The sequence below is a fragment of the Thunnus maccoyii genome, chromosome 9 (genome assembly GCF_910596095.1).
Source record: "Thunnus maccoyii chromosome 9, fThuMac1.1, whole genome shotgun sequence".
NCBI classification, from domain to species: domain Eukaryota; kingdom Metazoa; phylum Chordata; class Actinopteri; order Scombriformes; family Scombridae; genus Thunnus; species Thunnus maccoyii.
The window spans coordinates 20,937,197-20,951,556 of NC_056541.1; the positions used below are offsets into that span (position 1 = coordinate 20,937,197).

At 39.4% G+C, this 14,360-nt stretch overlaps 2 protein-coding genes across 4 annotated transcripts in view; one reads left to right on the plus strand and one right to left on the minus strand.

Annotated features, from left to right (window-relative positions):
* LOC121903452 (versican core protein-like) overlaps window positions 1-3,168 on the plus strand; it is a 57,820-nt gene extending 54,652 nt beyond the window's left edge. For both annotated transcript variants that reach the window (XM_042420473.1, XM_042420472.1), the window contains 3 exons: window positions 487-631; window positions 822-1,004; window positions 1,115-3,168. In XM_042420473.1, coding sequence (XP_042276407.1) covers window positions 487-631; window positions 822-1,004; window positions 1,115-1,272 — 486 coding nt within the window. In that variant the 3' untranslated portion in view covers window positions 1,273-3,168. The remainder of the gene's footprint in view (window positions 1-486; window positions 632-821; window positions 1,005-1,114) is intronic.
* A 2,868-nt stretch (window positions 3,169-6,036) lies between these two features.
* Window positions 6,037-14,149, minus strand: LOC121904301 (hyaluronan and proteoglycan link protein 1-like). Of its 2 annotated transcripts, XM_042421973.1 has the most exons (5): window positions 14,059-14,149; window positions 9,510-9,523; window positions 8,813-9,143; window positions 7,257-7,556; window positions 6,037-7,053 (listed from the first exon to the last, which is right to left on the minus strand). In XM_042421973.1, the coding sequence occupies exons 1-5, from the start codon at window positions 14,147-14,149 to the stop codon at window positions 6,764-6,766; spliced, it is 1,026 nt and encodes a 341-aa protein (XP_042277907.1). In that variant the 3' UTR covers window positions 6,037-6,763. The 2 variants fall into 2 exon arrangements, with proteins under 2 accessions (XP_042277907.1, XP_042277906.1); XM_042421972.1 differs by lacking the exon at window positions 9,510-9,523 and having other exon boundaries at window positions 8,813-9,175.
* Between the last annotated feature and the right edge of the window lie 211 nt (window positions 14,150-14,360).

Here is a 14,360-nt window from a genome sequence, read left to right on the forward strand (position 1 = left end):
TTTACATGTGTTGGTGTTTCTTTTGTTAGTTAAAGGGAGCATGTTAGGGTCCCTCATAGCTGAATCATGATGAGGTCACTAAATTGCTGAGCTCAGGTTAGCTCATAGAAACATACAGTTTCCTCCTCCGCTTCCTCTTGTGGCCATTAATAAAATCACAGGCAGTCAATGGAGATGGGGAAACTGCTGCTGCAACAGCACAGGATCCCTGGTTTTGGGATCACTTCTGAAGGAGATAGGTGGTATTAACAGTCTTCAGTGTAATGCTGCGCTGGCTGACTAAATATACATACTGCAGTAGATTACTACTGCTCCTAAAATATGTTATGATGATAAAAAAAAATATTAAAATAAAAGTAACAATATCTTTGTAGGGTTATAATTAATATGATTTATGACATGTTTTTTGAGATAAATTGAAGGAAAGGTCCTTTAAAGGACACAAAACCATAAGGTCTTACTCTTCATGCTCTGCTCTTATTGCAGCAATATGAAAACTGGAGGCCCAACCAGCCTGACAGCTTCTTCTCATCTGGTGAGGACTGTGTGGTGATGATCTGGCATGAGGATGGCCAGTGGAATGACGTTCCTTGCAACTACCACCTCACCTTCACTTGCAAGAAGGGCACAGGTAAAGATACAAAAGACACTTACCTGGTTTACTGTTGTATCATCATGTAACTGGTTGGAATTGAAAGATTAAGTCTTGTTCAGAAAGAAAGAAACTTATGAGATGACTTGTAGAATCATGCATAACTTTGAGGAGAAAATCTCTAGGTACAACTCCTCACTTTAATGTTATTGTCTCTTCTGTTCCTTAGTGGCGTGTAGCCAGCCCCCTCTGGTGGAGAATGCATACACCTTTGGTAAGAAGCGAGAGAGGTATGAGATCAACTCACTGGTGAGGTACCAGTGCCGCACAGGCTTTATTCAGAGGCATATCCCAACTATCCGTTGTCGTGGGGATGGACGGTGGGATATCCCTAAAATCAACTGCATGAACCGTAAGTATAGCAAGTATTGCTCTGAGAGGATATACATTGCTCTGGGTGTCTAGCCACTGTGTAAGACACCATCACTGTTTTAGGGCTAATTTATCACTTTTCTCTGACAGCATCGAATTATCAAAGGACCTTCATTAGAAGACATCAGCACAATAGTCTCTACAGCATCAACAACTTCAAGCAATGGCCAAATGAGGCCTTCCGCTTTCACCATCAGCGCTCCAGGGGCAGGAGAGACAGGACTGAGCATAAGAGGAAGAGACAGTGATTGCCATGCACTGTAACATGGCACAACTTCCCCTGAGACGAGAACACATGTCTGTCACTTGTGTGGAAAGAGGAAAAAGATTCTCAAAGGAAAAGCACAAGAGAAAACTCATCAAAGAAACCAAGTGGATAACCTGCAGTTTTCTTGCATTTTGGATGACGATGGAATCTTGACTGAAGTGCCTTTTAAAGAGATGTTGATACATGACTTTTCTTATCAAGGGGCACTGTTTTTTAGCAACGCCAATGTGGATAAAATACTTTCAGCTGGCTACTGGAAAAGCAAAAAAGTACACCCATCATTTTTTTTAATTTCAGAAGTGTTTTCTTTGCCATTAGGTTATCAAATAATACCTTCATGACTGTTGTCTAATACCTTTGTACACCGACTGTGCTATTTAAAATCACCCTAAGTGTTCCTTATTCATAGAAAAAAGCTGTTGAGAAATTATAGCGCTTATGTTATGTAAAGGAATTCATTATGTTGTCGTGCTGTTTTAAGCTGGACTTCATTTTAATGAACATGCATATATATGCATATACATATATTGAAGTCCTCAAATTTTAACTATGTTTATTCTATGTCAAGAGATTCAAGTTTGGCTTCTCATAACACAAATGGAGAAATCAGTGGCAATGACCCGATCATGCAAAGGACTCGTCGTTTATTTTAGCAGAATATCATATCACATACATAGAACTGTAAACCCTTTTATAAAGAATCTTTCACTACTCTTAAAACTTTAATCAGCAGAGGCACAAATGCTCATTGTGAAATATGGTTTCATAGCATTGATAATAGTAATGAATCAGATTCCATATTAACAATATGTGCAAGTCTGGGGAAATTTCACCAAATTACTCATTTAACTGCTGGAGACCTTCTTTGTGGTGGCAGCTTTCAATGTACTAAATTACCACCTTTCATGAGCTCCAGCCTTCACTGGATGTCATTGATGTCTTGTCAAAATAAATGTTTATAGAGAGATTTCTATGGAGAGAATTTTTAAAGACTTACTGATGTTTTTTACATATGATACCTTGCATTCTAATATGAGAGATTGCTCTCTAAGTACGGTACGTATTGATAAAGCCTTTGTCCATCAACTATTTTAAAATGAAAGAAGGGAAGTGTGGCTCAAGCAGCCTGTATTTTCTGCTCAAATGTTTTTAGTGCATATCTTACAGTTTGTTGCTACAGTATGTTTACAATAACAGTAACAGTACTTTTCATAGCCTGATTACACACCAAACAGTCTTTATCTGTTGCTGCTGAGCTGTAGCTTGTGGTAGTTCTCTAGGACCTGCTTTTCTTCTGCACACTTACCCTTTCTGTCATTGTGGTCAATTGAAATCAGCCATTGAGAGAATGTATTTTGTGAAACACTCAAAGACTTGAACATAACGGCTGTTTAAGCAGAGATGTGTATAATTTATTTTCAAGCTGCTCTTGATCTCCATAATTGTTTTATACCCACATGTAAAATATGATGCTGTCATCTGGCCCAGCAGTGCTCTTCATATATTTTATTGTATGTTCAACAGGAGCCACAATCACAGACAGTTTAAATGGAATGCATTGAAGATGAAATATTACTTAACAATATGATGGATTTATATGTTTTTTGTTTTTTTTTCTTTTTTACATCTTTAATGCCAGCAGTGGACCAAAGAATATGGAGGGCCCCTTTGGCTGCAATATTGTTGTTCTGTAACATTAACAAAATATTTTTACATGTGGATGCATTTTTTAATGGAAACATGTTTTTGTTTTGTCTGCCTGTGAATGTCTGTGTGTTTGTTTCAGCCTTAATGTGCACATAATATCATTTTATATTTATAACATTCGTTTCTTATTTTACAATGTGAATGTCTGGGATGTTTGTGAATTTTTTGAAGAGATCAAACTGTTTTTTTCCTGCTTTAAATCACAAAAGAAATAAAATAAATATATGAATATTATATACTAATAACATTTCATATAGACTTTTTGTATTGGAAATACAGTGTTTGAAAGTTCGGCATGTTCTTCTGTGTTTGTAAGCTTCTTCCAGATGTTGTGTTCATGCTGTGGTTTCACCAGCAGGTAGTGCTATCAGACCAGGCCATAAACCAGAGTGTTTGCCCGTCCAGTACCATGGAAAACGTAATGTGAAGAATTCACACTGAATTCTGTGAATCACAAGTGTAACTTTGTAGAACAATTTTTCCATCATGTTGCTACTATTGAGGGGTCTTGCACATACATCAAGCACTGCTGAGAAACCTATTAGACATGCTCTACAAGCCTCTTAGGAGACAGACAGGGTACATTCAGGGGGAGCAAATAGGAAGTGACTGTGAATTATAGCAAACATATGGAATAAGAACTGGATTAGGGAAAGTGACATTCATGCTGAAATGCGGGAACTCTTGACCTGCATACCACACCACAGTTTTTGGTTTTTTTTTTGGTCAATAGCATGGCTGTACTATAGGAGCTCATCTTGAATGTTAAACAGTTCTTTTGCCTACACGACAGTTTGTGCAGGAAGCAGATGAATTCCCTTGGTGTAAAAACAGAAGCTTTTTGAGTACATTACCGGTGTTCCCAGAGTGCCTCCTTATACAACAATCAGTTGAAGTTCACATTGACACTGGCTAATAGCACAAAGCACCATTACCAGCAAAATTATAAAATACAGTTGGTCATTGTAATCTTTGTGTTAGTTTGGGTTGCTGTTGTTTTCACTGTGATTTCCAACTCTGTCATTAGAGCAAACTTGACTTGTGATTAAAGGCTGCTCCTGGATACCCCAGCGAGAGTAAAACCTACAATCTGCCTCATGAAATGCAGATGTGTCTTGGGTGATCAGTGGAAAAACCTGGACTTCTCCAACCAGGTCTCTATGGGATTTAACAGGCTTTCAGGGTTTGTTTTGCAAAGGAAATGCACACTGGCTCTTCCTGATTTCGTAGGCTTGACAGGCGCCTCAGACTCTGTCTGTCTCAGTCTCTGCAGAGTGTCTATCATTTACTCATTACCCTGCTATTTTCCTCTCCCGTGTAACCTAATCTGGATACCTGTGAGTGACAAACATTTGGGATGTGCCACCATTAGACTTGCTGAAAGATATGCAGTATTTGATTGGAAGAAACCACAAACTGCAAACCAAATGAAAAGCTCAGCATTACTCCTGTAAAACCAAAGACAATGTTTATCTACAATAGCAAATGTTCATCAGTTTTACAGTTTGCCCCGAGCATAAACAAACAAAAGACAAAAAAAAAAAAAGCTCACCTCATGCCAATAGTGTGCCGAAACAAATGTGTTCTGCATTTCCCGAAAGTGTGTACTAGCACAGTTTACTCCTCAGATTTCACTTGAGAATTCAACATTGTTAGGATTTTCTATGCTGAAAATTGTGTGAAAAGTTTTGCAAAATCCCTGTTTTTCTTCAGTTCCAATCTGCTGCAGGGTCCAACGAACAGAGAGCTCGCATCAATGGACTTTTCACCATCACATTTACATTTGTCTAGTATTTCACTGCTGTATCACCCTAAATCTGACCCAATTCCCATGCATTCCCACAAGAAGCCTTTAAGACTGGGGTACTGTTCCCTTTGTCCAGCTCAGTGGTGGGCTGCCAGCCTAGCACTGAATAAAAAAAGCCAAAGAATAAATAAATGTGAGGAGAGTCCTCTAATCTTAAGTCCTCTCAACGACATGAGTCCATGCCAGATACATGGCCCCTAATTTGGCAGCTTAAACAATACAGTTTAAATCTCTAATTAAAATTCTGCATTACCACATATAAAACATGCTGATTTTGTTCCAGTGGAAATAAAAACGTTCCTTGTTGTTAAAACTACAAATAAAAGGGACAGTTTCAGAAATTTATTTAAAAGTTGTATTCTTTATTTCAACTTGCTTTGTTGAAAAAGGTACATGGCAATAAGATACAAAAATACCTTCACCTTTTTTCATGCACAAGTGTGTAAAAAGTTTTGCTTTTACAAACAATGCACCACCATATTACCACATGTAACCTGCAGTAAGTACCATATGTCAGTGCCCAGGGTTAGGAAAAGAAATGAGATAAAGTAACAAAAAGCATAACACAAAAACTGTTCCTGAAAGCTAAAAAGAAGAGTGCTGTTTGTAACAGTTTTAGATTACCAGCTCTGTATGTCCAGAATATGCTCAGTGTAGTCAACAGAAAACCATTAGAGACAATATACAGTATACTAATTGTTTACTGGTTTTGATTCTACTTAACTCCAAAATACTTATTCAGATTCAATCACTATAGCATGATTAACAATGAATCCTTATTTTGCAGTACAAGTGATCATCAGTATTAATCAGGAGTGCCAGTGGAACTGTATCATTTACAGCTCATAACCTCAGTAACAATTTGTGAAACTGTCTCAGCAGAGTGGATCTCCATTCAGCTAATCCATGTGTTAGTTGTATTTGTAACTACTGTAAAATTAGATTTTCTATATTATCTAATTGCTACTAATGTTTGACAATCAGGGGTATGTTTTGGTAAAAGGTGGTTTTCAGGGCAGAAGGAGAAAATTTGTACTTTTTCAGCATTCATTAGTATTTAGATGAAATAGTACTGTTTTATATGTGCCAGCTATGAATAGTTCAATAACAGAACTAAAAACTATACAAATAACCTTCAAGTGACTGAATCTGTATTTTTCTTAAAAAACAAACAAACAAACAAACAAAAAACATTATGAATGTGTAGAAAACTATAGTGACAAACATTAAAAAAGTAAAAACATTTTGTTCAGTAAATGTCTTTCAAATTGTAATTGGGAATTGATCTAATGGGAGCTATCACTGCAGAATAGGTCACAGTCCAAGACATTTTACATTCACTTTCTCGTTAAACAGTAAATTTAATCACAACTCCTCAGGTTGAAGAGCCTTTTTTTGCAGTTAAAGATATGAAAATGAACACCTCCAATAGCTCAACAGTGGTTGTCAGGTTATGCTCATGACTCTGTAATCAATTTATGGTATTTCTATGAAATGATAATTGAGATATGTATCACAATGTTTTGTTCTTTAGACAAATTTTAAAGCAACAACTAACATCTGCACATGAGCATACCTGCTCTAAACCTTGAACTTCACACATCTAATCATTCTGTGGAAGACAAACCAAACTTAGATGATGTCTCTCAACCATCAAGTTCTTGTCTCTGTCACTTTAACACTGTTGCCCTTTACCCAACAGTCTGTAAAATTAATGAATGCACAGTTAGAGAAAAACAAAACTCAATGGCTACAAAGTATTTTGTCAATCATCGCATATGGATGTAAAGTGTACAGTATTTGTTTTCTAGGAGTTAAAAAGGTTATCACAGTTTCTGAAAGGTGTTGAAATCATGCTAGTTAAGATCCAAAGCGTATCTGCTTTATTGTTGATTTTACTGGTTGTGGTTGTTGCTGCTCTTTGGTGGTTATGGCTTCCCTACTCTCCTCTACCCCTTCACTGATAAGCCTTGAAGCAATAGACGCCATAGAGCTTTTGATCCCTGTCTGGGAATCCAACAAAGCGCACTGCAGCTTCGGTGGGGCTGCAGTTCTTGCGGGGCCTGGAGATAGGGTAGCGGACACTACCATCAGCCAACCAGCCAGCATCGCAGCGATCGTAGCCTTCCAGCTTCCAGGCAGAGTACATCTGGCCCACCTTAGCGATCTCTGAACCATCGTCTAAGCATGCCTGCACAGCCTCGTGAAAGGTCAGCCTTTCTGGCTGGACCAGCCAGTAGAAAGTTCCTGACAGCAGAGAAAGCAAAACAGGTGGTCAGGACAAGAATTTCCTTTTTTCTAGATACAATGCTTCAAGTAGTTTACATATTGGTCTACCAAGTTATGCTACACAAAGCAATTTTTTAACAAAACCATGAAATTGGTGCATGGTGCAATCCTACCATGAGAATATTGAATCAAGGCAATGGATAAACAAGCTAAATACTCACCCTTCAATGCAGAAGCAAAGCAGAACACATCGTACTGGCTCAACTTGTTACGCCGACCATAGTTTCTAAGGCCAGGCCCGTTGTTGGAACCACCGCAAGGCCCTCTTGGTTTGGTGATTGGATACTGCACTGTGCCATCATCCAGCCAGCCAGCATTGCACCAGTCCAGGCCACCTTTCCAGGCCTCAAACAGCTGGTCAAAGGTGGCAATCACAGCATCCTGGTCCGTGCAGGCCTGCACAGCGTCTTGGAAGTTCAGGTTGTAGCGGCCTTCATAGGGGGAGTATGGGAACACAATGCCTGAGCGAGACAGAGGACACAAAATTAACATGATAACATATCATAATATTTGTCTGAATGGAGATCCATTCCTGATAAAAGATACCAAATTAAATAATATGGCCATGTACAACACATAAGTTATCACATTGTTGCACTGTACAGAATCTTTGGTTTAATTTCTCTCCACTTAGATGCTGATATACAGCAATTCAGGCCAGTAGATATATAAAGATTGTGTGTCTTGGAGTCCATTGCAGTCTCTCCAGGGAAGCCAGCTGAGCTGCCATGAGATATGTTTAGTTTTATGTTATTGAATGTAGGCCTATTAGTCACTCAGGTCCAGCAGCTTGCAGAATGTCGGCATTGTCTCCAGAGGCCAGACTTTGCTAACTTATGAATTTAGTGCTTGTCTAGCCCCTTGCAGGGAAGAAAAGATCATCTCATGCAAACTAGGTGTTAAGTTCTGCTTCATTAAAGATCAAAGCAGTGGGCTCTAAACTGCTCTAACTGCATGGATCAAACAAGAAGTATTTAAATAATAATTTAAAAATGAATCCACACATCCGTGCAATCTAAGTCAAGGGAAATATGTTGACCGAAAGACTGCACATATTTGGTTAAAAATATTCTGTTAAGACTACTTTTGTCTAAAGTTACATGTGTTTGCCTAGCCTCTGTCCAGATTGATCCTTCCCACATGTGGAAAACTATCAACAAAAAGTAGATGGGAGCTGACCTTTTGTCCAGAAGAACTTTAACATGCGGCAAGGATTTAATATGTCACCATGCAAGGATTCAGAAATCTATGAATAAATATGTTGATAACCCTAGCTGGCATGAAAAGCAGATTCTCTTTGTATGGCACATTTGAGAGGGAAAACAATTTAATGATTATAAAATCTGATAAGTAAATCAGATGTCTGACCATGTGGACTGGAAAAGATGGAAAATGTGTTTCTGTTTACTGATGTTGAACAGTATTCAAATGTCATCATGACTAAATCATTGCAGTGGATTGAAAAAATCAACACAAGCTGTCTGTTCTTTTGTTTTGCCTCTTCCATGAGAAAGGGAGAGGTGAATGTTTTTAATCGCTAGAAACATACACATTGTTAAGGAAGATGGTTTATCCTGAACAATGCATTTTTTAAAACGGAACAGGTACAAAAATGGTCTGATGAAAATAAAATATACACTAATGTCATTACAACTGGAATTTCAACATATACTTTAAGTATATGTTGAACCAAAAAAAAAAAAAAAACAGGATTTACCATCAATTTTGCTAGCTTGCACCTCCAAGAAAACATCTTGCATTATGTCATCCATCCCATTGATGATCTCACAGCGGTACTTTCCCGTGTCATCCACGGAGAGGTCAGTCATTATTAGGGAGGCATCTTCATTGTCTTGCTCCTGCAGAAAGACACGGTCCACGAAGTTTCCATAGGTGTTCCTGTGGAACCCCATAGAAGTCAGCACCTCCTCATTCAGAGCCTCATCCTCCGCTACCTTGGTCCATTTGATTCGGATACCACCAACGATACCAAAGGCATAGCTGTCTTTGGCCAGGTACCGGCAGGGCAAAGTGACATTGGCACCAAGCTCAGCAAAAACCTTCGTAAAAGTTGGAAAAGCTGGAAAAGAGGAGAACATGATAGTTTGGCGATAGGCCTATAATACTTGGATATTATGTAATGTTTATATAAACTTGAACTACAATTAATGCATTGATTCTAAAGATTGAATCAGAACATTTTTGAGTTGTGTTTGGCATGAAACTGATGCAGCATGAGAAAACACCAGAAAAGGAAAAATGCCTGCACACTGCTCTCTGGTTCCCTGTTTTTAAATTTATGTTATCTGATGTAGTTTTCCTTTTTTGTACATAATTGTTGCACAGCACCTGTGAAGCAAATGTTATGGCCTGCATATACTGTTCAGAATATTACACCATACACATGCACACACACATGCAGTTACAGCTAAAGGCATTCTCTCACACACCAAACTATCAAAGTGTCTGGGGGGTATCCTGTTTGGTTTATTAGATACAGTATTGGACACCAGCCAATGCTCAGACCCTGGAGTCAATGGTCTTCTTCAGGCTCCTTCCTGCTCTTGTCAGTTCTGACACTTATAAACCTTTGGCTCCTCTGAATTGACCCCCAAAATAAAGTGCTTATCTTTCATCCGCTCCATCTGATTTGTATAAAGTATGTAGGTCACCCAGCAAATAACAGGAAAAGTTAGCAGATAACACAGTTAATGCAGAATCTAGCTGATAAATGTATTTGCAAACAAAATGGGGGTTGTCCTGCAGATTCTTACTTATTCCCTTCTTGTAGTATTGCTCTATCCATTTCTCTTTTCTAAGCAGACCACAATTTAACTTAAAACAGCAGGTCATTTGTGTCTCAACATGGGTTCCTACAATCTCCCTGACCTCTATATTGAGACCTCACAGGGTTTGCTTAGTTAAGAAGACCCCAACCAGTGAGGGGTGGCCTGTGCCAGGCAGTAATAGGCACCAGATGGACTGATGTAAACGACCCTTGACCCCTGTCATGACACGTACAGCCTTGAACAATCAACCTTGTAAGTGGAGTCAAGATCTAAAATGCACAGGACATGTAATATAATGTGGTAATTAACTAACTGAGTAATCATTGTGTTTAAACTGGCTTTTTAGATAGAAGTAGTCTGCAGACATAACCATTAATCTTATGCAACCAGGCAGTTTTTGGCTGAATCCAGATCCAATGCTTAATCGTAGTCCCTTGAGTGTCTGTAGCCATGTCTTATATTCACTAGGAAAAAAAAAAAAAGTAGGCTGCTCTGCTTTTGATTTATTTTATACGCACTCACTCAATATGGATGATCTGTGCCTGAAGTAGTCTATCTCTACTTTCTGAATGAGGATGCCAACAATTGTTCTTAGGCGCCTAATTTTGAGCAGCCACACCAGAGCCATGACTGGAATACTGTGTCACTGGCTCTTCAGTAGGGAAAACGTTTCCCACATGGGCAATGCAAGAAATAATTGGAGCCACTGGCTTGCTGCCTTCCACTCTGATCAACCCATAATCTGCCCCCATCCACAGACAGAGGAGTGACACTAAAACAACTTCTAATCAAGCCCGTGTCTAAACTGTCTCAATCCTCCATTCTAACCACACAGTAGGCGCGTGTCTGAACTTTGTTCAGTGGCCGTCAGATCATTAGTATTGAGCTCTCCTGCAGAAGGATTTAATTAGCAGAAGCACTGCTGACAGACCAAATCTACCAATCAATCCCACCTTTTCCACTTTTTCCTCCATTTCTTTCATAAGGCTGCATATGCCAGAGACTGCTGCTACCACACCCAGTAGCCTCACTTGCCTCTTGACTGGTCAGCAACATGCCAGCTAGGAAACACCCTTTTGCCGCTGCTAATAACTTATGTTTTCGAAAGAAGTGCAGAGTTTAAAAGCAGTCTGGACAAGATTCCACATTGCCCGTTTTGCCAGTAATGACTCAATGCTTTACCGTGCCTCATTAATTCTCTGCATGGGTAGCAGTTGTATAAAGTGTGATTGAAACCTGAAGAACCCGGAACGACTAAACTGCTAATCAAAAGCCCTGGCAAAGGTGAAGGTGACATCAACATCATCTTACCTTGTGTGATGCCATCCAACATTTATGCCTAAAAATTTCCAAATTTCTAATTCATACTCAGGAAATAAGAGTAGACTGAATGAAGACTTTCATTGTACAGTCTTATGGGACATTGTTCTACCCAGAGATGAATAGCAACCTCTGGATGTGATTTGTGGAAGGAGGAGATTGATTAAACATCACAGTGCCAACATAATGCTGAGAAAAGAGCTTGAAATGAAATATAGAATACATCCTGACCTAAAACCTTAGGAACTCTGCCTCAAAGACATATTTTAGAAATACTGGCGTGAACTTGAAAGAAATGATGCCTGAGAGACAGCAGTAGCAGACAGAGAGGCAGGCATGTTGAAAGTAATTCCATACTCTTTCCTGCTCCTGCAGTTACCAGCAGACACATGTCCCACAGGAGAATGTGGCCCCAGCCATGTGGTGCACACTACACTCATAAAGCAACAGCCTGTTGTGTGTACTTAGCCTTCTGGGAAGAGAAGGAAGCCTTTCTTTTCTTTGTCGCCCCTCAGACCAAATCTTATTTGTATAAGACTCTCTGAGGTTAAAGGTGTCGCATTTAACATACAAATGGGTCATCAAAATAATTCAGAACCATTTCTATCTGGAAATTTTGTGAAGAGTGTAGCTAGGAGTGAAAACACAACAAAGAAGTAAATGAGCATATGTGTAAGACAATAAAAAAGCTCTGCATCTGCAGCCAAGACCTACTGCCATTTTATGAGAGAGCACAATTCTCTCTCACTCTGTAAAAGGCTGCATTAGCAAGTGATTGGAACCATCTGCTTCTTTGTAACACCAAATTGTAAATTAACAACAACAGTACAATGGTCCAAATCTACTCAATGACCTATATATTCTGAAACTACTGGAGTCTAATTATGCTGTTAAATCCTGAAACATAGTTTGCACTGTTACAGTTATTGAATTTATTGAATGAGCAAAATGTTTAATTGGCTGAAATCTCTCCTCTATGAAAGGATAGAAATCTGCAGAGAGCAGTGGCTTTATGTTTATATCAACGTGTGCACAGCCACACCCTCTGACAGACATGAGATACAACATCACAGCTTTTCTCTCTTCTGTTGCTTGCCCGCTTGTGTCAATATGGAGAAAGAATTAACAAGCGAAGCTGGGACAAACACAGCAGGGCAACTCCTACACACTAAGTTCAATAAACTCTTCCTCATGCATAACAAGCACAAACATAAAGTGTGGGTGCAGATTGCTCACATGGGTACACATTCTCAATCCCCAGCACACATGTCCAGGAGACTTGTCACCAGAGACATTTGTTAAATTTCACTCAAATTTAATGAACACATACACAGTAGCACTAAACATGGTTCCATCAATGTCTCATGTCCTAACCTGAACACATTTTAAACTCAGTCCCCAGCCTCAGCCAATTTCCAGGCAAGCCCCTTTTCCCACCCAGCCCTAGCAACCATGCCAAGTCTCAGTTACCAACAGCCACACTAAGCATTAGACTTAACAGACTATTACCTCACAGGGAAAGACAGAGTCATTTGGCTGCTGTTCAGCATGGGGCTCTATACGTTTGGCTACGGGTCGTTAATCTTAACTTTGCTTCTGTCAGGCCACTGCCTGACTGCCTGTTACTGTGGCGGATTTCCAAAAGCTCCCAGTGCCAGAATGAGTCAGTAGGTATAAGGACAGGCAACGCCCCGTGAACAGGCAGAGAATACACTGCTCATATGGCTAGTAAAAGACTATACTGTACTTTATGGAACAATGATTCTGAGCTGAGCCAATGCTTTTTCATAATGTAGACAGTGAGGTCATGTATAAACATGCATGCACTGTACACACACACACACACACACACACACACACACACACACGCACACACGCACACACACACACACACACACTTGTGACATCACTGGCCAATGGGAGTAATTTCAATGTTTGGATAAAAAAAGCATCATCTCCTACAAGAGTGAAACTATTTTCCCTGCAGACAAGCCATTTCCTCCCGTTTTGGAAAAGAGAGAGCTGAGACATCCCTAATTTGACATCTACTGAGTCAGCTTGCAGGGCTGCTGAAAGCGCATTAAATATCACTCAATACATATAACATGAGATATGGGTTTCAAGCTAGCCGTTTTTGTCTTCTTTCACCACAGCACCCATCTCATTGTGTCATCCTGTAGGCAGGTGTGAATTTGAATTATAACAGCCTCATGATGGAGTGCAGGCACTTGCTGATAAGACTTCTTTCTTCGTTTTCATTTTCTGTCTGCCACAGGGAGAACAAGACAGAAAACTGATAAAATGACAGAAAAAAAAATGACAAAAGGTCAAAACTTTGCTGCGGGAAACTCCTGACCATTTTTGCACTCTAAGAAGAATTTATATCCAAAAAGTTAAAAGCCCTACTCGCCTATTTTCAGACACAGAGGCACCTGTGACCAATTTTAAGGGTGCACCCAGTAGTATTAGTGGTGTGGTCCTCATTAAGTAGTGCAGGCAGTGAGCCTCTATGAATGACAGGGTGATTTATTCACCAGCTGGATCATGCTGTGGTGGTCTGTATGCAGCAAGTAAATGAGTCAATGGTGAGTCACACTGTGTCTGTGTGTGTGTTTCCCCAGAGACAACGCGTTACCTACTGCTACAATGACCCTGTTGTTACACGAACTTGTGCTGTGCTACCACTTTTGCTCAGGTCTCTTACACAGCTCATCTACTTCTTCTTCTTCTTCTTTAAGCATGTATACACTCACACACACAAACATGCATTCACCAAGGATGGTAACAGACAGCATACAATCATCCACATATTTCAATATCACAACTTTTTTTTTCTACATAAATTGAATCTTACCTGATATTGGTGCAGGAGTAGTCGTCATTTGACTGTACACACTGCCAGCCAGGGTCAGGGAGAATATAGTGATGCACAGCAGACTTGTCATTTTCTCTTTTTTTCACACAAAAGCCCTCTTCAATGAAAATATAAATATAAAATTCAAAAAGAAAAATCTGCACTTGTTATCTAAGCAGTAAATATTTTAGGAGAGCTGAATTTTATCTTAAAATGTTAACAAAGTTTCTTCTTTTTTGATTTTCTTTTAATTTTTATTCATGTAGCCTCTTTCTTTCTTTCTGTGCAGCAGCCGCCTGGTG

Excerpts from the sequence above, each read along its gene's own strand:
- LOC121904301 (XM_042421972.1), bottom strand. The coding sequence starts at position 14,149 with ATGACAAGTCTGCTGTGCATCACTATATTCTCCCTGACCCTGGCTGGC. Across the intron at positions 9,176-14,058 it reads TACTCCTGCACCAATATCAG|CTTTTCCAACTTTTACGAAG; the intron begins GTAAGATTCAAT and ends CCTCTTTTCCAG. Across the intron at positions 7,557-8,812 it reads GCAAGCTAGCAAAATTGATG|GCATTGTGTTCCCATACTCC; the intron begins GTAAATCCTGTT and ends TGTCTCGCTCAG.